Source organism: Streptopelia decaocto (genome assembly GCF_964273445.1).
Source record: "Streptopelia decaocto genome assembly, chromosome: 4".
In the NCBI taxonomy this organism is placed as follows: Eukaryota; Metazoa; Chordata; class Aves; order Columbiformes; family Columbidae; genus Streptopelia; species Streptopelia decaocto.
Genome location: NC_138658.1, coordinates 45,365,996 through 45,389,040, shown reverse-complemented (window position 1 = coordinate 45,389,040; position 23,045 = coordinate 45,365,996). Strand labels below are relative to the sequence as shown.

General features: G+C 42.4%; 2 protein-coding genes across 4 annotated transcripts in view; one reads left to right on the top strand and one right to left on the bottom strand.

Annotated features, from left to right (window-relative positions):
- The window catches only part of LOC309439505 (uncharacterized protein), a gene marked incomplete at its 5' end in the record, with an annotated part of 30,431 nt that extends 25,717 nt beyond the window's left edge, over positions 1-4,714 (bottom strand). The window contains one exon of the mRNA XM_082052172.1: positions 4,387-4,714. Within this exon, the coding sequence (XP_081908298.1) occupies positions 4,387-4,714 (328 nt within the window). The remainder of the gene's footprint in view (positions 1-4,386) is intronic.
- A 369-nt stretch (positions 4,715-5,083) lies between these two features.
- Positions 5,084-23,045, top strand: part of FAT1 (FAT atypical cadherin 1) — a 111,649-nt gene continuing 93,687 nt past the window's right edge. For 2 of the 3 annotated variants that reach the window (XM_082051730.1, XM_082051729.1), the window contains exons 1-2: positions 5,084-5,102; positions 13,334-16,622. In XM_082051730.1, coding sequence (XP_081907856.1) covers positions 13,355-16,622 — 3,268 coding nt within the window. In that variant the 5' untranslated portion in view covers positions 5,084-5,102; positions 13,334-13,354. The remainder of the gene's footprint in view (positions 5,103-13,333; positions 16,623-23,045) is intronic. The other variant, XM_082051731.1, reaches the window with a different exon arrangement.

Sequence of the window (23,045 nt, the reverse complement as noted above, 5' to 3'; positions counted from 1 at the left end):
AGAGGAGAGGAGAGGAGAGGAGAGGGGAGGGGAGGGGAGGGGAGGGGAGGGAAGGGGAGGGGAGGGGAGGGGAGGGGAGGGGAGGGGAGGGGAGGGGAGGGGAGGGGAGGGGAGGGGAGGGGAGGGGAGGGGAGGGGAGGGGAGGGGAGGGGAGGGGAGGGGAGGGGAGGGGAGGGGAGGGGAGGGGAGGGGAGGGGAGGGGAGGGGAGGGGAGGGGAGGGGAGGGGAGGGGAGGGGAGGGGAGGGGAGGGGAGGGGAGGGGAGGGGAGGGGAGGGGAGGGGAGGGGAGGGGAGGGGAGGGGGGGAGGGGAGGGGAGGGGAGGGAGGGGGAGGGGAGGGGAGGGGAGGGGAGGAGAGGAGAGGAGAGGAGAGGAGAGGAGAGGAGAGGAGAGGAGAGGAGAGGAGAGGAGAGGAGAGGAGAGGAGAGGAGAGGAGAGGAGAGGAGAGGAGAGGAGAGGAGAGGAGAGGAGAGGAGAGGAGAGGAGAGGAGAGGAGAGGAGAGGAGAGGAGAGGAGAGGAGAGGAGAGGAGAGGAGAGGAGAGGAGAGGGAGAGGAAAGGAAAGGAAAGGAAAGGAAAGGAAAGGAAGGAAGGAAAGGAAAGGAAAGGAAAGGAAAGGAAAGGAAAGGAAAGGAAAGGAAAGGAAAGGAAAGGAAAGGAAAGGAAAGGAAAGGAAAGGAAAGGAAAGGAAATAAATATAGATCACTAGAAAGATCACTAGATCACTCACTGTTTTCCAAATCAGCTATCTCTGCCAGTTTGAAGGCTGAGGAAATAGCTATTCAAATATTTGGGTGCCCTTCCCCCATTAATACCTGAAGAACTAGTTGTACCTAGAAACATAAAATTATCTTTTAAGTCTTTTTTCCTTTTTCCTCTATGGAATTGCCCCAGGTTTTCTTTACTATTTCATATGTGTGTTACTTAACATAAATCTACAAATAGCTGTAGCTCATAAGTCTAATGATTGAGTCACCTCAGTAAACTCCTCTTTAGGTTCACAGGGCACACATGAATTGTCAAATAGATGAGATTGTTTAGCATTTCATTATACCGACACTGATAGATGACTTTTATTTTGACATTGCTGCCTTGAAAGTCTTCAAAAGCACTGTGAAAGGGTACGTAATCAAATAGTCAGTGATATTTTACACGGTAAGAATTCTCTAGGGTAAAAGAAAGTCAATAAATATAATTAAACTATGAAAAGTTAAATATTCTTGCTCAAATTCTGTCAGATAAATAGATGCATACAAAGGCAATCCTAGAGATTTTCAGAGGTTTTGTAAAAGTTTGGTTTACATAGAAAAATATCAGCACTCCCTCAAATGTGTATTTCATAAAATTTGCCCCCTATTCCCCTCTAAAAAGGGACAGCAGTGGTGGGTGAGTGGACAGTTGTGATTCAATTCAAGCTTGCAAGAATAGCCAGAAACACAGAATTGTTTTTTATTCTCCAGGTCTGAATTTACAAGAGATGAAACAAAACAGAGTGGTAAAGGAGTATACAATCCTTGACTACAGGCCAGGGAGAGGATGATTACCAAGTTTTTGGGAGTTGTTTTGTTTTGCTTTCTGAAGGCTAAAACTAATTGAGATGCTGGGGAGTTCTTCCTAAGACATTGGGGCCAGATGAGGAAAAGGAGAAAGGCCAGAGCAGAGCTTCGAATAATCAGCCTCCTTCTCTCTGTGTAAATGTGATTCAGGCAAGGTACAGGTTTTGTGCTAGTTTTTTGTACTGTAGAGAATTTTATTATTACTGTAAACCCAATGTCAGATCAGTTCATATTTAACTGACGGAGAACTTGCTTGACACTGCGCCTAACCCCATTACTGAGGAGATGTATTTGCCCTCTGCCACAGAGGCTCAATGTTTATGGGCCCTTGATTGCCCCTGAGTCACAGGCTACTATTGTGTTCAGAAGTGCTTTTTTTGAAGCTGCACTTGGTGTAGCAATTGCAACCGTTTTGCCCTCATAGAGACCAAGCCATAATTATCCTCGCCTTTGCCACCTCTGAGCCAGTGCAATTCAATGTGCCGATTTTGATCTTTAAAGCTTTATGTAGCTGAAGTCCCTACAATTTGAAATTAACTTCTCTTTTCAAAATGGGAGCTGAGAAATCAGTCCAAAGTACTTGAGATATCACTCCCCATGCATATACCTGGGGCTAGTGGCAGGAAAAATTCTCTGGAGGACACTTGACTTAGGTATTTACTTCCGAGTACTCAGTTGATCTATCAGCTCGTGTTTGTTAAATATATAGCAAACAAAAGCTGAGATCTATGAGACTAGGTTGTGAGGTAGATTAGTGAGAATAGTGCCATAATGCCTTATAGGGAGATGATAATGATGATTATGTGGGAATATAATTTCTGAATGTCTCATTATTTTATGACAAGAGTTCTCTAACATAATTTCTTGCTGGTAGTCTGATATCAGAATTCTATTTCAGTTTTTGGGAAATAATTCGAAAGCTGAAGGATCTGTGTTTCTCTGAAAACTGTCTAATCCAGAGAACACTTACAAATACATTTGTCTGGACATCTGGGCTCCAAAACTTCATGTGAAGTGCTAAGCACCATTACCTACCATTGGAGGGGGAAGGCATATCCCTTTATTCTTCATCTAAAGTACTTACTGTTAGCATAGCATGTGTATAGCAGGAAATCCAAATAAGAAAACCCTGGTGTTTTATCTTTACGAGCTACTATTGAGAGATGCTCCTATCCCACTTACGGGAGGTTAGTGCAATTAAGCACCATGCCACTTCTCCAGGCACTGAGAGTTGAAGTTTCGACAGAAGTTTAAACAATCTGTTGCTCTGGTCTTTAATTACTTAATGCAGCAATGAACCACAATATGGCCATGAATCTGAAAGACAGTAATTTTTTTATTCCAAAATTATGAAATATTTGCAACTGTACTGAGTAGAAGTGTGGTTTACATTTTCTTCTAGCCCCTAAATATAATGCCTTTAAAGCATTCCTCTTTTAGCTCTTTTCTGGAATGCTATTTTCAATGCAGTTTACTTTATGAAGATCACTTTGAAGCAGTTTTCACAGAAGGAAAGATCATTTGGCCCAGTGGCATTTGTATAAGGACTTAGTATAATTCCATTTGGGCTCTTCAAAAAGTAACTTTGGGATGCTAAGTAAATCAATCAGCTGTGTCTGAGGTGGAAATCTGCAAGGCCAGAGAATTTTGACATTAAACTTTCCAGACAGGTTCATTCAAAGTGATTGTTTCCAGGCTGAATTGGCTTGTATGTACTATTTGGAAATGTACTTAGTATTTATATACTGCAGTTTGTATCTGCTTTTCCTAACACAGAATGTACTTGCACGCTCACTTGGCTGATAGATTTTAGTGGTGCATCTCATAGGAAATAATGACTCAATGTCTTCAGAACTCAATTTGACTTTTGGAGGAAGGCCACGACTTCTAGGTCCTTAGGGATAAATGGTGTCGTAAAAGAACATTTTACCTTCTGAGAATCTCAGAGTGCTCTACAAATTTAGTGTTATGCTATCTCTCTCAGGTAAATAACTTTTAGAGCAGTTTCAAGCAGTTTCTACCTTTCAGGCACTCCTTGGGCCCCTGCTTTGACCTGATTGCTGCCACTTAGCAGAGCCACCTCTCCTAGACTTTGTCAATAACTAGTAATTGTTTGGAGGTTACTTTGAGGGACAACCACTGTGTAAACATGCCTTGCTTGGTTATGCCTTATTATTTTTGAGAAGGAGCTGCCATTTTGCCCCTCCCCCCCTTTTTTTTTTGTTGGGGAGGGCGGGAGAGCCTTTTGCTGTGCCTTGAAAAGTACAGCTCTCCTGAAGAAAAAGGAAAGGGAAAAAAAGAAGAGGAAAAGAAAGGAAAATAAACAATATTTGAAAAGAGAGGAGAGGAGAGGAGAGGAGAGGAGAGGAGAGGAGAGGAGAGGAGAGGAGAGGAGAGGAGAGGAGAGGAGAGGAGAGGAGAGGAGAGGAGAGGAGAGGAGAGGAGAGGAGAGGAGAGGAGAGGAGAGGAGAGGAGAGGAGAGGAGAGGAGAGGAGAAGAGAAGAGAAGAGAAGAGAAGAGAAGAGAAGAGAAGAGAAGAGAAGAGAAGAGAAGAGAAGAGAAGAGAAGAGAAGAGAAGAGAAGAGAAGAGAAGAGAAGAGAAGAGAAGAGAAGAGAAGAGAAGAGAAGAGAAGAGAAGAGAAGAGAAGAGAAGAGAAGAAGCTCAGCCCACTTGGAGCCACCCGGTTATTTCAGCGGTTGTGCCCACCGAGGAGGAGCCGAGCGGCGCTGCGGCAGCGCAGCTAGCGGGGCCCGTGTCCGCCGGCAGCCGCGCAGAGTCGCCGCGAAACGGGGCCGGGGGCTGCGGGGGGGAGCGCAGGGCGCTCGCCTCACCTGCTGGCGGACGGTCGCGGTCCAGGTGCGCGACAGCGGCCCCGCGCGGAGCTGTGCAGGCGCGGAGAGGTGCGCGCTGCTGCCACGGCCTCCGCGTTCCGCTGCATTGGTGAGGAGAGGCAGGCAGTGGTGGTGCCGGGAGCAGGTCCGGGGAGGACGGACTGAGTGCGAAAGAAGACAGAGGGAGAGGGAGGGAGAAAGGGAGGGAAAGAGGGAGGCGGGGGAAGAAAGGGAGGAGGGAGGGAAAGAATCGGCGATCCGGCGCAGCTTCCCCACTCTCACTCCGCTGCTGCAACTCCTCAACTCTGCCCGTTCTTTGCCTGGACATGTCTTAAGAAGTTGGATCTCACCTTTCTTTTCGGCTTTTTCTTCTTTTTTTTTTTTTTTCTTTTCTTCTTTTTTTTTTTTTTTTTTTTTTAATCTCCCCTCTCCCCGTCTATTTTTCCTTCCCACTCTCGTTCAAGTTTAAAACAGCGGATGGGTCGAAGCCGACATGCCGCGCTATAGCGATGGAGACGGGCACCGCGCTTGCTGCGCGCCGGGGCCGCGCTGAGCTCCGGAGTCGCGGCGGAGTTCAGGCTCTAGAGCTGCGTGGTCACTGGGTCATTTCTCGCTTCTTCTCAAAAGGACTAAAAAGGAAGGGGTGGCGGAAGGTTGCGGAGATGAACTGAGCTGGAGCGGACTTTGGAAGAAAAGGGCCGAGTCCAGCTGGTCTGGTGAGTTATTGTTCAGTAAGTTTATTATCAGCAGGGTGCTTAGAGAGATGATACCCATGGGAGTTTGGTGCTCTAGTTTGCTGCGTTATTGAAAATATTCAGGTTTTCCCTTCAACCCGTAGTTTTTAAGTGTGTACTGTATGTATCCTTCTCTATATATCAATATCTATATGCACACCGACTTTATCCATAGCTATGCGTACCTGGGGCCGAGGGCACCTCCAGCTACCCCGGCACCTTCACGGAAAGAATGGCACGCAGATTTCCCGACCCAACTCCCTGCTGCCGGAGCCGGGCTTGGCGCGGCGGGATACCGGCTCCGCTTGGCCGAGCCGGCCGGGCTGGCTGCCGGCGTCGTCCACGGCTGCCCGTGCGCTGTGGCGCGGCGCCCCCTGCCCGGCCACCACGGAACTGCGGCCCCGCCGCTGCGGGGCGGACCCGGGAAAGGGCACGGGTGCTGCGGGGGCGCTGCGCGGCGGAGCCTCCTGGCTGCGGGCTGGTGAACCTGGAAGCCAGCCCTTTCTGAAGGGGTCGGTTTCGTCTGATGTGCAGCCCCGGGCTTTGGTTGCAGAAGGGCCCCCTGGGCCCCCTGCGCAGCTGGCTTTATTTATTTATGTGGCTAATAAAATACGTGGCGAGCCTAATGCGCGGTAAATGCGCCCCCGCCGCCTTCTCCTGCCCGCAGCCCGGCTTCGCCGTTGGCCCGCTGGGTCGGGATTCCCCAGGCAAACGTTTGATCGTTATTAAGTGTGATAACTTATTAATGAGCGAGGAAACCTCCGATGACTGTTTGGGAGTATTAATCTTTACCGTTGGACTGGCTGACAGACATCCCTCTGGCATGACTCCTGCAGGGCGCTCCCCCGCCTGAGGTAGCCCCTACTCTTTCCAGGGCGCGGGGGTGGTGGTGGTGGTCGTCACCGCCGCGCTCCCCTGGCTGTCCCCGGCCCCAGGCACGCTACCCCTGCTGCTCCTTTTCCGGCTCCGCGGCACGGCCCTGCTCCTTAAACGGTGGCGGGGAGCCGCGGTAGCCGTCAGTCGGTTTTGCTGTCTGCTGGGAGACCTCCCTCAGCACGGCCATTAAGCTGCGGCTCGCCCAGCCAAGGGCCCGAGGCTGAGAGGCGTGAGGTCAAGCCCAGCGGCGCGGTAGCCCGCACCCCATCCCACTCGCTGCGCGGGGGAAGAGGGAGCGGCTACCGAGGAGCTGCGCTCGCCGCAGGGCGGTCCTCACTGCCACCGACGCGAGTGGGGACCGCGGGGCTTGTCCCGAGTACCCGCTGCTCCTCGGATGGCAGAGCCCCGCCAGCGAGGACCGCCAGCACCCTTGGGGTCTGACGGTCTCCCCCGCCAACTCCGTAAGATATTCCCCGCCAGCAGCTTTCTGAAGTTTACGAGGAGCCTCTCCGCGGAAGGACTTCGCCACACGCGAAGCCCCCGCGTCCCCGGACCGGCACCCGCTCCCTAGCGCCCCGGCCGGGCTGGAGCGGGCCGAGGGCGGCAGAGGTGAGGGATAGATCGCCAGCTTCCCCGCGAGCGCCGGTCCACGGGGAGGAACAGCTTATGCTGTGTCTCGCCTTCCCTCCGCTCCCCTCTCTGCTCTTCGTCCTCCCCCGGCGGGGCGGGCGCTGGGCGCAGAGGCGGGCCGGGGTGCGGAGACCTCAAACTGCTCCCGCGCCCGCGGAACGCCGCCGAAACGAGTTCCGGAGCACCAGCCGTCCAGCGCCGCGGAGGAATACGGCAGCGGGGGGCGCCGCGGCCGAATGGGGCGGAGGGGCACCGGCGAGACGCTGTTGCGGGTGGCGAAAGAGAGGTGGGGAGCGGCGCTGAAGGGAGCATGTGGGGCTGGCCTCGGTCCGTGCCCCCGCCCCGCAGGCAGTGAGGCGCCGAGTGGTGAGGTGCGGCACGGAGCGGCGGGGACCGGGACAACCAGGCGAGTTGAGAGAAGTTTCAGCAGCGTGGGAGGGCGGGGAGGGGGCGGCGCGGGCCCCCTCGGGAAGTTGCGGCGCTGAGGTGAGGCCGGGAGCGCGGCGGAGCCCCCCGGAGGCGCTGGGCGAGCGGCCGCCTCGTGCTGCAGGGGCCGCGGGAACGGGCTGTGGAGCGGCGCCGGCCCCCTCCCCCATAGCTCCCGCCCGCCCGCGGCGCCGGGCCGGGGTGGCCGCCGCGCTTGGCGGGCCCTGGCGCCCCGCGGCTGGCGGCGGCTGGACCCGCGGCCGCGGTCCCCTGAGCCGGCAGGTTGCTCTGAAGTTAGGGCGAGGAAAAAGGGTGGCGGCGATATTTCCCCCTGGAGGCAAGGTGTCTTAGGGTGCGTGTGATGGGCCAGTACAAACTTCATTCCCTGGTAAGCCGGCAGGGGCGATTCGCGGCGAGCACGTACCTTGGGGTGACTTTCTTCCTTTGTTTGCACTTTTACACCGCGTCCCTTGTTGTGTGCCTCGCCGGATTCCTCCGAAAGATAAAGGGCAGGGTCCGCAAGGCGTCTCTCCGGGAGATCCCGGCTGAACGGGTCTGCCGGTTTCTTCTGCTTTTTTTCTTCATCTTTACGGCAGTTAGAGGGAAAGAAAGCTGTGTTTGAAACGTGTGCTTTTTAATCTTTTGGTCTCAGTAAGTGATGGTGTGCCTTACCGCTGATAGTATCCTCCCGTTATGAACTTTTTTTTAGAAACGCATGAATAACGTAAACGCTGCTTTAGTCTAATAGCAGTTTTTGCTGCGGTTAGAACTACTTGCATGCAAGTTATTCCTGGGCAGTTGCATGGGAAACGTTACCTGTATTCTTTCACCACCTCTGCTGTCTTTCAGTGAAACAAAAGAATGTTGTGTAATGTATTTCCTAATTACCTGTCTAACTATGTGGAAATATTCAGCTATTTAGTAAGTAAAATACTTTGCTCTAGTGCTGAAAGCTATTTATTATTTAAGTTTTTGTTTTGTTCTCTGTGAAATCCTAAAATCTCACTTTTGGGAGATTGGAAGGCAAGCTTTAGTAGTTGTCCCAGTATTGTGGGATAGTCTCCCGGGTTTTATAACTTACCAAGCAAAAGAACTTCATATAGCTGTCGCTGCTGTCAGTGCAAGTAAGCAAGCATAAAATCCCTTTGTACCCTCCCCAATTTATTTTTTTTTTTAAGTTTAAAACTGACTTCAAGCTCAGTGAAATAATTTTTGTCATGACAAGCTTTAAGGTGCCATGTTAAATTTCGATCAAACTCTTTCATTCATTGACAGAGCTTGGAGGTCTGCTTTGCCCTGCACAACTGGCGAGTTCAATATTAGATACACTAGTAAATAACTACCATACAGGTAAATAGTCAAAATTCTCTGTAACTTTGTTTCACTCTGAATGCATAATCTTTGCATGCTGTTTTAATACAGCTGCTGTATTGACCCTTTAACAGCAAAGATCTTGAAAGCATAAATCAGAGTATTTCATACGATGAACTCATACTGTGGAGAATACAAGCGTAAAACATACTGGAATTTAGTCACAAGTTAAAACTGTTATGTTAATCTCGGTGACAAAGTACATTTTTTGAATAACTTACCAGCTTTACTAAAGTAACATACCATATGCTTTCGTCTTGTGTTTAGTTTTCTGGATACCAAAAGAGCCAGACTCTCTTCCTCCTAGAAGAGCAAAGGACATGACACTGTTAAGTTTTTTTATTGGAAACTTAAGCATGTTGAAACAGATAAACCTGATTTTTGTGTTTGTTGTTGTTTGTTTTGTTTTGTTTTTTTGTTTTTTTTTTTTTTAATCAGACTACATAAATAATTGCTTTTAAACAATTGAAAGAGTAGATGCAACTAGTTAGTACAGCCCACAAAGCCACAGGATCTCTCATAGACATATGCAGTAGGAACCCTCCCATGACAGTAGAGTTACTGCAGTAATAACTTTTCACAGTGCATTTGTGTCAAATGGTGTCAGTTGCATATGCTGATCAAAATTGACCTTAAAGTAAATAGGTGTTGTTTTGATTGATGGAGATATTTTAGTGTTAATAACTGAACATGACAATTCAAAGAAGCTGGTGCACATGCGAGGGAGGAATCACCACTACATTTCTTAAAAGTTAGTGAAAGATTTCAGGAGGCATTGTAGAAACAGCACTAAAGAAATTCTTTAAGTTCCCTAGAGCCATTTTAACAGGCCATGCTCACGGTCTCCTGCTAATGTAAAGGATATAGCTTTAGTCTTACAGGATGTCTTTCTGGAGTGAACTGGGATCTTGCGTGGAGAAAACGGATAGCAATTGGACTAAGACTCATCCCGACTTGGGCCACGTGGCCTGGTTTAGATTCTTTATCTACCTGTGATTTTTACTTGATTGCTGGGGGAGTAAATCTCTCAATGTATGCGCCCCTCATTGATAAATTCTGTAGAAGATAAGCTTGTTCTGGTGTGGTGATAGGGGGTTTTTGTTTGTTTTGTGTAGTTGTTGGCTTGCTTGGCATTGAGATTGCCATTTACTAGATTCTGTATTTTATGCTTAAAACTTTGAAATCTCAAACTGGAAACTTTGAAGTCTATATACTGTTAACATACTGCTAAGAGAAACTGTCTTCTATATGACTGCTATATTATCCAAATCATCTTCATTTGTAAATTATCAATTTGAGGTCTGCTAACCCCAAAATTTTGCTTGTTGGTAGGGCTTTAATGTCAAGATAGTTGATATTTCTAAGTTCCATTAGTATTTTTCCCATATGCAAATTATGTTAACAGTATTGATGTGTTAATCATTTTGTTAACATTGTAACTAAATGTAAAACTATCTTGTGTATCCTCGTGCTAGGTATGTGTATAGATAAAAATGACCTGGATATGCATATAAATAAAAATTATCCAAATAATAATTTTTTCAATATTTGTTTGAAAGTAGCTTTTCAGAATAAATACAGTGTGCACTTATAAACCTAGGGCTATAATGTTTTGTTAAGTGAACGATTGCTTTATGTGTTGAAAATGGATGCAGAAAATCCTAAACTGGTCATATTCCAAAGATAATAAAAAATTTAGCAGTTCAAAGTGTAGCCTTTGGCTAAAATGTTTCTGAAATGTTTCTGAAATTCAGTCATTCTGGCTCCCTGTAATGAGCCATCTGAGTTTATATCTAACACATTATCACTTTATCTTAACTAGTAAGGAAAAGTATGAAAGTGTTAACTGTCTTTACAACTGGCATTGCTTAATACTTTGAGTATTTATCAAGATTACATTGTGTTGATTTTTGGATAATCCTGGATCAACATTTTTTAGTTTCCAGTAGTTCTGTAAATTATGACAAGATGGAAAAACTGTCTTGTAATAGAAACGGTTAACTTGTTTTTGTCTAACATGGTTAACTGTTCAGTTGAGAGATGCTCTTAAACTCTTGCTTGTGACTCCGCAAACCTTAGAAATTGCTGCTGAGGAATGGATTCTCTTACTGGTAGTTGCGTCATCGTGTGCCTGTTGCCAGTTCTGAGTAGACTCCTCTTGAAGTTATTAACAGAAAAGTGGCAAAAGTGCTACAGGTATTATGGCACAGAACAAATATTTATGGTAATAGTAAAAACCTCCACGTGTTCAACTTGAAATTTTCTTGAGGAGTTCGGATAACTTAATGCAGTTTAATGCATCATAGTGTGGTGCACCTTGTGTCTAACGTGCCTGGAATGTGAGGAACAAATGATAAGATGCAGACAGGTACAATGTTTTACATAATAATTACATGGCTTCAGAGAACTTTTTGCCAGACGTAAGTATAGGCAGTGAGTTATGGGATGCCATAGCATTGAGGGATCAAGCTGGGTTTTAGACCTCGGCATATATTTTTGAAAATATCCTAGTGTAACTGAGGAAGAGGGAAAAAGCTGATCAGATCAGCATAGGATCTGAATCGTTAAGTAGTTTTTTGATAATAAACAGCTTCCAAAATTTCAGCAAGATGGAGTATAAGAAACTGTTTCTGTTAATTACTTAAACATTATGTAATAATTTCTTAACATGTCTTTTAGAATGGCATCCGAAATAGTTTGCGGTTTTGGAAGTATTGATATCATTTATTGCAGGGTTTTGATTGTGTGTTTGTTTTGGTGTTTGTTTGCATTTTTTTTTTGTTGGGTTTTGTTTTGCCTTTTCTTGCCTTTTTTTTTTTTTCTTCTTAATGAAAGTGCTTGTTTACTTGACAGTATGTTAGGGGCATGAAGCCCTGGAGACCCAATAGTCTGTTTATTCCCAGGATGAATCATAGCCTGGGAAAAAGAGTAGATAGGAGAAGAATAATACTTTTAACGCATTGAAACCCATTGAACCCATTGAAATGTTGGCTGTTCCAACCTTACGTTCATTTGCTCTCCAAACCTTCATCCACTGTGAAGACCTTGTAAGCAGTGGTTCCAGCTAGTGACTTACTTTTAAAAGCTCATACACTTTTTATTGTTTGCTCATTCACTTTTTATTGTTTGCTATGGTTTTAGCTTTAGTCATGTAACTCAATTGCTAGATTTGGAAGATGGGCAGCCTTTTTTTTTTTTTTTCCTCCTTCCATAAAGATACTAGCTAAGTTTTCACTATTCCTCTCCAATATTTCCTATAGTTTCCGTGGATCTGAGTCTTAAATGCTTCTCAAAGTCATTGACTTGCTAACAGCTGTGACCAAATTAACTTCTTTGGAGGTTTTCGTGTGAACTGTTGATACAAGGAGATTAATTTGCTCTTATGCTTTCTAGTGGACAGAGTCAGTCCATGGAATTTTAGCCGGTGCAATCTTTAATGTATCTACCTGAGCAGGCAGGAATTACGGGAGAGAGAAATAACTGTGACAGTAAATGTGAGTGGAGGACAGAGACAACATGATGTGATACCATTTGAGCTGGTGTGAGGAGAGGCTGACAGCTGACTACAGAGTGAGGACAGACTAGGGCTAAAATGTGGAAGGTTGGGAAGAATGAAAGAAGGGTGCAGTTAGGAATTAGTATGATTAGGACTTAGTATGAGTTCTGTGACACACTGGCCAGAGAAGAAGGTGCTAAATGAGAGGTAACAGAAAAATATTTAGGATAAATAGAGAAAGGTGAAAGTAAAGAATTTGTAGTAATTAATCAAAGTAATCAAGTCAAAACTAGATTGCTTTCTACTTTCTGGAAATTATTTTTTCCCTTAAGATTTGGTTGATAGCTTGGTCTTGTTGAGGAAGCATTCTGAAGCTTTGATTTTTGTTATCTTGTGAGACTTTGGGAAGACTGTTGCTGTAAACCCAGATGAAGAAGGTGGTCCCAAAGGTCATGTTCCTGAGGTTTTTCCTTTTATTTCTGCTGCAGTCTTGCCTGGATTTAGGCATTGGAAGTGACACACTGAATTCTTTGAAAGAGAAAGCCAGTGAGGATATGTCTCCCTGTCGTCTGTCTTGCTGTTCCAGGTTCTTTCCCTGTTATTTCTGGAGTGTATTTGAGAAACATGTCATAATAATCCCTCCATTTATTTTGATAGATTCCTGTTCTCATAGGCCTTGATGCTAATTTGTTTTAGATGTGTTCTGAGAGGGGAAAAAGGGAATATGTTGGTGTGGGTTTTTTTTGTGGTGTGGTTGTTGTTTTTTTTTTTTTTTGTTTGGTTTTGTTTTGTTTTTCATGGTGTGTACTGCTATCCACTACACTTACAAGGCTACTCAGAGCTGGAGAGAATACAATACATACACAATTATTCTCTGTTTATAGTGGTGTAATTCTTGGAACAGGTGCTCATAAGATACTTTGAAGAGTTCATAGCAATTTTAAGCCAACTCTTGCAGTTTGCTTCCATGTCACTGGACATCAGCCATTCTACAGTCTAAGTGAAATGAGGGAGAAGAATTTTCTGTTGGAAGACAATGTCATGTATGAAGTGGAGGACTGGAGCAACTGTTCACTACTCTGGATTAGTTCAGATCTAGTTTGCTCACTTTTAGCAGACAGCATTGGGTTATTTCATCTAACATGTTGCTCCAGGGAATTGTTCATTTGAAGTTAACTCTGTTCCCATTGTGTCATGGTAGTAATTCCTAGACTTTTGCTCTTGCGGATTCCTAGCATTTTTTAGTAGTTTTTTTCTTACTAGAAATGATATTGAAACTTTGTGCAAAAAAGGATATAACCTAGGTGCATAACTTACAGTTTTCTTTCAAGCATGAATTATAAACTAAACATCAAGGTTATTTGAATAATATTTGAACAGTCATAGGTCTTAACACATCTCTCTTTTGTTTCAGGGTTTCTTTGTAGTTGCTGTCATGGGAAGATACTTGACTATGCTGTTGCTGCTTATGCTGCTTGTGCAGCATTTTGGAAACTGTGAAGGAAATCAAAGACCACATCATGCTCCACCAATGCAATTTACGCAAGTACAGTATAATGCCACTGTGTATGAGAATTCTGCAGCCAAGACTTATGTTGGGCATCCAGTGAAAATGGGCATTTACATTACAAATCCATTATGGGACCTAAGATACAAAATTATTTCTGGTGACAATGAAAACTTGTTCAAAGCTGAAGAATATGTTCTTGGAAATTTTTGTTTTTTGAGAATACGGACCAAGGGAGGGAACACAGCTATCCTTAACAGAGAGGTAAAAGACCATTATGTGCTGACTGTTAAAGCAGTTGAAAAAAATACAAACACTGAAACGCGCACAAAGGTCAGAGTACAGGTACTGGATACAAATGACTTGCGGCCTTTGTTTTCTCCAACATCGTACAGTGTTTCTTTGCCTGAAAACACAGCAGTAAGGACCAGCATCGCAAGAGTCAGTGCAACAGATGCAGATATAGGAACAAATGGAGAGTTCTACTATAGCTTTAAAGAAAGAACAGATGTGTTTGCTATACATCCAACTAGTGGAGTGGTAGTTCTAACTGGTAGACTTGACTACTCAGACACTAAGCGTTATGAGATGGAAATTCTTGCAGTGGATCGTGGGCTGAAGCTCTATGGCAGCAGTGGAATAAGCAGTATGGCAAAACTGACTGTTCATGTAGAGCAAGCAAATGAACATGCCCCTGTTATTACAGCTGTTACATTGACTCCATCAGAATCTGACAAAGATCCAACTTATGCAATTGTAACTGTAGAGGACAATGATCAGGGTTCAAATGGGGAAATAGCATCATTAAATATTGTTGCAGGTGATCCACTTCAACAGTTCAGAACAGTGAGGTCTGTTCCAGGAGGCAAAGAATACAGAATAAAAGCCATGGGTCACATTGATTGGGAGAGTCACCCATTTGGATACAACCTTACCCTTCAAGCTAAAGATAAAGGAAACCCCCCCCAGTTTTCTTCTGTGAAGGTTGTTCATGTGACATCACCACAATTTAAGTCTGGTCCTGTCAGATTTGAAAAAGAGATATATAGAGCTGAAATAAGTGAATTTGCTCCTCCAAATACACCTGTGATAATGGTGAAAGCTCTGCCTAGTTACCCACATGTAAAATATGTATTTAAAAATACACCAGGCAAAGTAAAATTCAATTTAAACACTCACACTGGTCTTATTACCACTTTAGAGCCTATAAAAGCACAATATGCATCCCATTTTGAACTTGAAGTTGTGACAAGTGACAGAAGAGCTTCTGCAAAAGTATTAATTAAGGTACTTGGCATGAACAGCAATCCTCCTGAATTTACTCAGACATCCTATAAAGCCTCCTTTGATGAGAATGTGCCAATAGGTACCAGTGTCATGAGAGTAAGTGCAAGAGACCCTGATGAAGGGGAGAATGGTTATGTGACCTATAGCATTGCAAACCTAAATCCTTTGCCATTTGTGATTAACCATTTCAGTGGGATTATTAGTACCTCAGAAGACTTGGATTATGAATTGATGCCAAGGGTTTACAATTTAAGGATTCGAGCTTCTGATTGGGGTATACCATATCGTCGAGAAGTTGAAGTTCCTGTTACTATTATTTTAAATAACCTGAATGACAATATACCTTTGTTTGAAAAAGTTAATTGTGAGGGAACAATCCCCAGGGATCTTGGTGTTGGAGAACAAATAACAACTGTATCTGCTATTGATGCTGATGAGCTCCAGTTGGTGAGATACCAAATTGAATCTGGAAATGAACTGGATTTATTTAGCCTAAATCCAAATTCTGGAGTCCTTTCACTCAAACAGTCACTAATAGATGGCCCAGGTGCAAAGATTTCTTTTCACAGTTTGAAAATTACAGCTACAGATGGAGAAAACTTTGCAGAACCATTGTATATCAACATAACTGTAGCAACTAGTCGCAAACCGGTAGACTTGCAATGCGAAGAAACTGGTGTTGCCAAAATGCTTGCTGAGAAACTCCTACAAGCAAATAAGTTGCACAGTCGTGGAGAAGCTGAGGATGTTTTCTTTGACACGCACTCTGTGAATATGCATGCACCTCAATTTAGAAATACTCTCCCCAGTAGTATTGAGGTAAGAGAAGACCAGCCTGTGGGCTCTAGCGTAATACTTATGAGTGCTATTGATCTTGATACTGGCTTCAATGGAAAGCTAGTGTATGTTATTTCAGGAGGTAATGAAGATAGTAGTTTCATTGTTGATATGGAAAGAGGAGTGCTGAAAATTTTATCTCCCCTTGACCGAGAAGTAAAGGATAAATATACTCTAAATATTACTGTTTATGATCTTGGAGTACCACAGAAGTCTGCCTGGCACCTTTTAGATATAAAAATTTTGGATGTTAATGACAATGCCCCGGAGTTCCTGCAGGACAGCTACTTTGTTGAAGTGAATGAAAACAAGGAGCCAAACAGTGAAATAATTCAAATTGAAGCTACTGATAAAGATTTGGGAGCTAATGGAGAAGTGAAATATTCTCTTCTTACAGATACAGACAAGTTTACTATTAATGCTGTGACAGGAGTTGTGAAAGTCATAGGGGTTCTGGATCGTGAAGAACAGCATGTCCATTTCTTGAAGATAGAGGCTAGAGACCAACCTACTGAAGAACCTCAATTATTTTCAACAGTTATTTTGAAAGTGTCTGTAGAAGATGTTAATGACAATCCTCCTAAGTTTATTCCTTCAAATTATCATGTGAAAATTCGAGAAGACCTTCCCGAGGGAACCATTATTATGTGGTTAGAAGCCTATGATCCTGATTTAGGCCAGTCAAGTCAAGTACGATACAGTCTTCTGGACAGTGGAGATAGCACCTTTGATGTTGACAAACTAAGTGGAGCAATACGTATTGTACAAAGACTGGATTATGAAAAGAAGCAATTTTATAATTTGACTGTGCGGGCCAAGGACAAAGGAAAACCCATTTCATTGTCCACTACGTGTTACGTTGAGGTTGAGATAGTTGATGTGAATGAAAACTTGCACCCTCCACGGTTCTCTATATTTGCAGATAAAGGCTTTATAAAAGAAGATGCCCCTGTTGGCTCCTCAGTAATGACAGTATCTGCTTATGATGAAGATGAAGGACGAGATGGGGAGATTAGATATTCCATCAGAGATGGATCTGGTATAGGAGTTTTTCGAATAGATGAAGAAAAAGGTAAGGTGACCTTCCGTTATTTTTATATTCTGAATAAAATATGTCAGCAAAGAGATAAGAGAAGCAATGTTGTCACTGGTATAGATGTTTTTGTTAGGACAATACCAATAATATGTACGGTTCTGTCTACCACTGTAGTAAAATTATATGTATACATTTGATAAGTAGTTTTTTTCATTTGTCCTCATTTCTATCCAACCTACCGAAAACCATTCTTAGATCTTAAAGTTGATGCTACCTGGCGATAATAAGAATACTATTGATATAAAATGAAAATCTGCCTCATGTGATTGCGATTGTTTTGTGGACAGTGGGATTGTGAAGCTAAGGCAGCAAACCATTTTCTGCAAGGATTTTCATACTATTTAGTCTTGGACGACATCTCAGTTACTTCAATTACTGGAAGTATGCATGGGCGTGATATTGCCATGCATCCTGGTTTTGGTAGTTATCTATCAGAGTTGTCATAGGTGTCCATATATAAGTTAGTAAGCAGTGTCTGCTTCATGGAAAGGCTTCTGTCAAAGAAAGCACAGATGCAGCCTTTAAAAACTCCTATAAATGAAGCAGACTGAACTATTGACTTATTTCATTAATGATGCATAAATGAACGAGCAAATGTGATAATTATTCCAGTGTCATGTATTCAGAAGAAACATAATTATGGCTTCAATAAAATTCAAGTGCTGACTTCTAACATTTTGGTTGGACCTCTATGTAGTTACCCATCCATTTATGTTTCTGGTAAAGATAGAGCATTGATGTTGGACTACTGCCTTAAAATAAATTGAGGAGAAATCTTGTGCAAAATTCAGCTTCAGGTTACATGTAGGTGAATTATGACATGTGATTTACCTCTTGCAGAAAAAACAAACAAACAAACAAACATGTAACTGTGAATGAAAAATGGCAATCATAACTGATTCGTCCAGTAGTCATTCTGTGTGTTCTTTATGCTTTTCACAATTGTGAATATGGGTAATATGCGCTCACAAGGTCACTTCACTCTTTAAGATTTTGGTGAACACACTGGTGATAGTTTTAGTTCTATAGGATGTCAGTTACTAAATTCTGTAGTTTGTGGCTAAAGAACCAGCTCTAGAGTTTCAAAAGTAGAAATGCTTCACATAGCTTTACTTTTTATAAAGCACATAGTTACGATTGTGGAACAGATTTTCTAAAAATGGAGAATTGAGTGCTTTCCAAGACCTAGTTGTTTCAGTGCTAGATTTCTGGTATGTGTGCAGACCATTTATGAATCATTAAGCCTTTCTTTCTGCGTTAGTACATTCAAGTTCACTGTGCATTATAGTGTCTCAGAAGTGTCTAGTTGTCCTGCAGAATGAGTCTGAGTTTGCCAGTTTATTGTCCAAGTGATAGATAACAGTAATGAGAACGAGAGAGTGAAGAGTGATTTATATTTCGAGACCAATATGTACATGTGTACCTATTTATGTATATGTGGACAGGTATGTGTATTTTTGTGACACTACTACTGTGGCAGAATTAGTTCCATGTGTTGCCTCTTTACTCTTTTGGCACAAGGCTAGTTTGCTTTACTGAAGAATTTGTATTAGTTTAAATTAGTTTAAGTTCCTTTTTATCTGCCAGGTTTACAAAGTAGGCAGAACTTGAGGCAAAACCAGCTTCTGTTTAGTAATCTTGTCCAGGACAGTGGCTCTGTATTTACAAGGCTGAAGAGAGGCACTGTCTATATTAATATCTGGTATCTAGTGTTTGCAGTTCTTCAGGGATGACAGTGGAGGGATTTGATGGGGAGAGGTGATGGTCAAGAGAGGTTGTTAGTTTTTAATCTTATTGAACAAATTACACTTAAGACACTGGCGTGGGAAAGAATGTGTGCGTTTGTGTTTGGTAGGTGTGCTTTTTTTTGTGAAATGTTGATCTAAAGGAACTGAGGAGAGAACATGGAGTATCTACAAGCTTGACAATGTTGCTTAGATGTTGTCTTGACACTTTTTTTTTTGGCTCAGAAGCTATTGAAATCGTTACAGAAGGCACTCTTTACATTGCAGTGTCTGAATATTTGTCATGTTTTTCAAAATAGACTGGCCTTGATACAAGGCGAAGGCTGATAGTTAGCCAAGAAAGCAAACAAAAGAATTTGTGAAAGGGGAAACCTGGCAAGCAATTTGGTCACTTTTTTCAGCCTGCTAAAGGGCTCTTCTGACTTACCCTTGAGCTACATGTCTGTTCCTGCTGTCTTTGAAAGCATCACACTAAACTTTATAGTTCAAAGATGGATAAACTGGTTTTATTTAGGGTCGACACTTAACTATTCAGTGGCGAAGCGGAATTCTTTTGTGCCTTACTTCTTAGGAATCAAGGACAACAGTCATATTTGCAGACAGACTAGTTGATTGATGATGATGATAGAAACATCAAATTTCATGTATGGAATTTTTGTTAGCTTTCAGGTTATCTTTTCCATGCTAATGGGGTTTTCAATTTTACATTTCAAAGAGTAGGAAATTGAATTAGTGATTGTTATTTTGTACCTGTAAGTCTGAAATTTTCACAAGATAATTTAATATATCTGTGCCACTAGCTCTTGAATATTTTTTTTCTAAAGAAAATAAGAGTACTTTTTTCTAAGATTTAGTTTTCATTTAGGTCAGCTACTTTCCATAGGCTCTGTTTTCTGCTGTCTTGTCCGAACTGTTACAAGTTGAGTCTCTTAACAGGGAGCCCTAATGCACCGATACTCCCAAACTCAGGAGTTACTTTGATTACTTTGTTGCCTTGTTGGTCTGATGCTTTTCAAGAAGACACAGAAACAAGTACATTAGGGGTGAATTTAGTAGTCAGTCATATTTTAGCTTTCGTGTAAGTATTCTTTAGCCTGAAAAGGGAGTAATGGTCAGGAAAGGCAGAGAGCAAGGTGATGTAAGTCTATAAAGTTGCAATAGTTTCTGTACCACCTTCCTTATATCACTTTGTGGTTTTTGCAATGCAAGAAATAGGACACACACAGTTAACAGGTAACCAATTTAAAAGGAAGTATTTTTCACATAAAGTGTAATAAAGTCATGAAACTCATTTCCTCAGGAAGTTATAGAGACCAAAAGAATGACTAAAGAAAATAAATGGTACTAATGAGATTATTTTGAGGTTCAGCCTTATGTTATCTCCAGCTCATAAATTGTTAATGGGGAGCCAAGTGGATAGGGAAGATCAGAGATCATCACTCAGTATATAATGATTCAGAAGTACAACAGTGCATTGTGACTGTTATTTTACAGAGATAAAATTAAAATTACATAGAAAATTGAGACTCTCAATATATTGTAACATTATGAGGGGAGGAAAATGTAAAAACAAGATTTCTGTCTGTGCAGTGAATTTACCCAGCAAAGTGATGTGTTTATCCTTTAGGTATGTGTGTTCAGGAGAAGCTGAAATTTAAGATAGGTTTTTAAGTGTGAGCTGGACTGAAGTCTGCAAATTGAGATGATGAGCTGGCTATATAAATTGCCTGCTAAAGCATCTGTAAAATATTTTCCTAATGATTTTGATAAGGAGTTGAGCAGGTTGGGATGTATTAATAATATAATGCGTTGTGTTGATACAGATCCCAGTGTGCCACAAAAAAAACCCCACGTGCACCATCTAAATCCCATTAGCCCTAAGCAATAAAAGCGAGATAAATCATGTCAGTACCAAGCTGCTACTGCCATTTAGAAAAGCCTTAAGGAATGACAGAAGCAATTGCTGGAGGAGAACCTAGAGCAGAAGCTATGTTGTACCAAGGTGGCACTGATAGCTCTTCCTTCCTTGTCCCAGTTCTCATCCCAGCAGGCAAACAGGGAAAAGGAGAATGTATTCCTGCTTGCTTTTTCGCTGCCAAATATAAGGATATAAAATTAAGTATTTATACTTCTCAAAGGTTAAATGAAAGATGGAAGCTCTAGTTTGCAAAAACAGTATTAGAAAGAACTCCCAGTGCTTCTTCCATTTGAACAGGTGAATGAGGCTGCTAGGCTGGATGTGACACCAGCATGTGAGGAGCAAGTTCCCACACTGATTTTTAGCTGTAAAAATGAGAACTGTTACTAGTTTTGCTCACTATCTGCCCTTTTCCAAAGAATTTTTGCCAAGCTGACTGCTGCTTTGCATGAGATATCAGGGCTTCTAGGTTATTACTGAGAGCTAGTTTTTATATTGTTTCAAGGTTGTCTTCCTTTTGGTTTTCTTTCTAGTGCTCAAAATTTAGATAGCTGAGGGAGCCAGCAGACTTCGGGAGTGTAGATGTCTTGGGTCATTTAGCCTAAGAAAGGTCTATATAAGGTCTTCGATAAACATCGCTGTGTTTATAGAAGATCGGAGCCCATCCTGGAATCTGATGTTCAAAAATTAAGGAAATTTCAAGCATCCTGAATTCTGTGGTGTCCGGTTGTGTCTAATCAGTGTACTGGAGTCGTTGGATTTCCAGCCCTTTTATACTCAAATGCAGGGTGTTACATGTAGGCCCTACACAGTAGTTTCCCCTGATGAGAGTTTGTTTGGTCTATTTCTATAAACCATGGTGAATTTTACAAACATATTGTTATTGGAACCTTCCCAGCTAGTTCAACTTGCAAGGCTACCAGCAGGAATTTTCCAAACTATTGGAATTGAAAATATTTGAAAATTTTCCCATAACCTAGTTCCAGAATGGTGTTAAGGGCAATGTGACAGTCTGAACTTCATGCATTATAACCTTATTACTTGTGTTTAATCTGCTAATATAGCTATTTGTTACCAGGAATCTGACTGTTCTTTCAGTAACCTGAGTTAAATTATTAGGCCATGAGTAATACAGAATAACAGTAATTCTCTTCTAACGTTAACAACAAAGTTTAAGGTGATCAAGCTCATTTGCTGACAGACAGATAGAAGTATAATGACTGTGCTTTATTAGAACAAAGGTCTGTCTAGCCTGACAGGCTGTCCCTAGTAGTGTAAGGAACAATAAGAACAGGGCAGACGCATGATACTTCCTTCTAATACTTTCCCAATCTCTAGTTATTTTCTATTTGGGGAGTGTTTGAGTCAGATGTGGCCTGTAACCTTTAGCGGATTTATCTTTCTTACGTAGTCTTCCCTTGGAACCATGTAATTTTGAAATGTAACCTTGCTACCATGATAAGGAAAGATGATTTGTTTTGATAAAGAATGTTAGAGGAGTAAGTAAAAAAAAAAAAAAAGTTAACAGGGGCATGCACTATCTCTATGTGCATAACATAGCATCAATAAAGTTTAATGGCTATGAGGCATTATTTTTAATATTACCAGAACCATTTCCAGCAGGGAAGACAGTAATTCATTAAGGAGAATGAATAGGATTTGAACTATGTAGAGCAAAGTACTGAATTACACTCTTAAAAGGTACAGAGCATTGCTAACACATAAGCATGTTAACATTTTTTGTAGTGTTCTCATAATTGCATTAATTAAAATGCAGGATATGATAAACATTTATACATAAGGCCCATCTTAAAGTTCCATTTCTTCAGCAATCTTTGACTTTTGAGCTTTCAAAATTGTTCTGCCACTCGCTGTTGTTGAGTTTCAGTATGAAGACAGGCATTAGCAAAGATTAAATACTATGATCATCAATGGAGCGGAACCCTTAAGTACCTATTGGCTGGCTATTAAACCAGCAGTGTTGTCTGGAACAGAAGCCAACTGGCCTGCATCTGGCCTAATAGCTCTCATACCTTCAGTCAGGGTGGCTGCACTCAGATGGTCTGTTGGGAATGCGATCTGCTGCATTTTGACTCCTAACTGTCCCCCAGTGCTCTTTGGAAGACGGGTAGCTGGCACAGGCCAAAAGCAGTTCAGCAATGTAGAGAAGCAAGTTACAGTGCCTGGGAACATTCTCTGTTGTACTGATACAGCTATAAACCACTTGAAGGTAGGGGAGGCATTTTTAATCAAAACTGAGACTAGTATGGTTTGATTTCAAGTTAATTGTAATTAAGCAGCCTTACAAATGTGGGACTTCACACTCTTTCAGTGCATGCTTCATGTTGAAGTTGCACCTTCCATATACTTTAGTTTGTTACCTCTTTTGTATAAGTCATGGATATAGACACTAGGATATACAAGAACTTAGTTTCCCTCAGTTTAAATTAAAAAAAAAAAAGCTCCTAATAATTTCTGGTTTTCTACTACACGTATTCCAAATATGCTGCTGTTCAAAGCCATATGGTGACTCTGTGCTGTGTTTATCCTGAGTCCTTGCAGACCTGTCAGATGGGTTATGGGTCACTGAAAACTGTTAACAGAAAAAACATTGAGCAAATCTTTTTAAGAAAGCTGTTAAACATTGAATTAAAAATTATAATCGGTTAGAAGATGTTGATAGTCAGGAAAGAATATTCCTGGTGGGTTTGATATGATAGGCTACAAGGAGGAAAT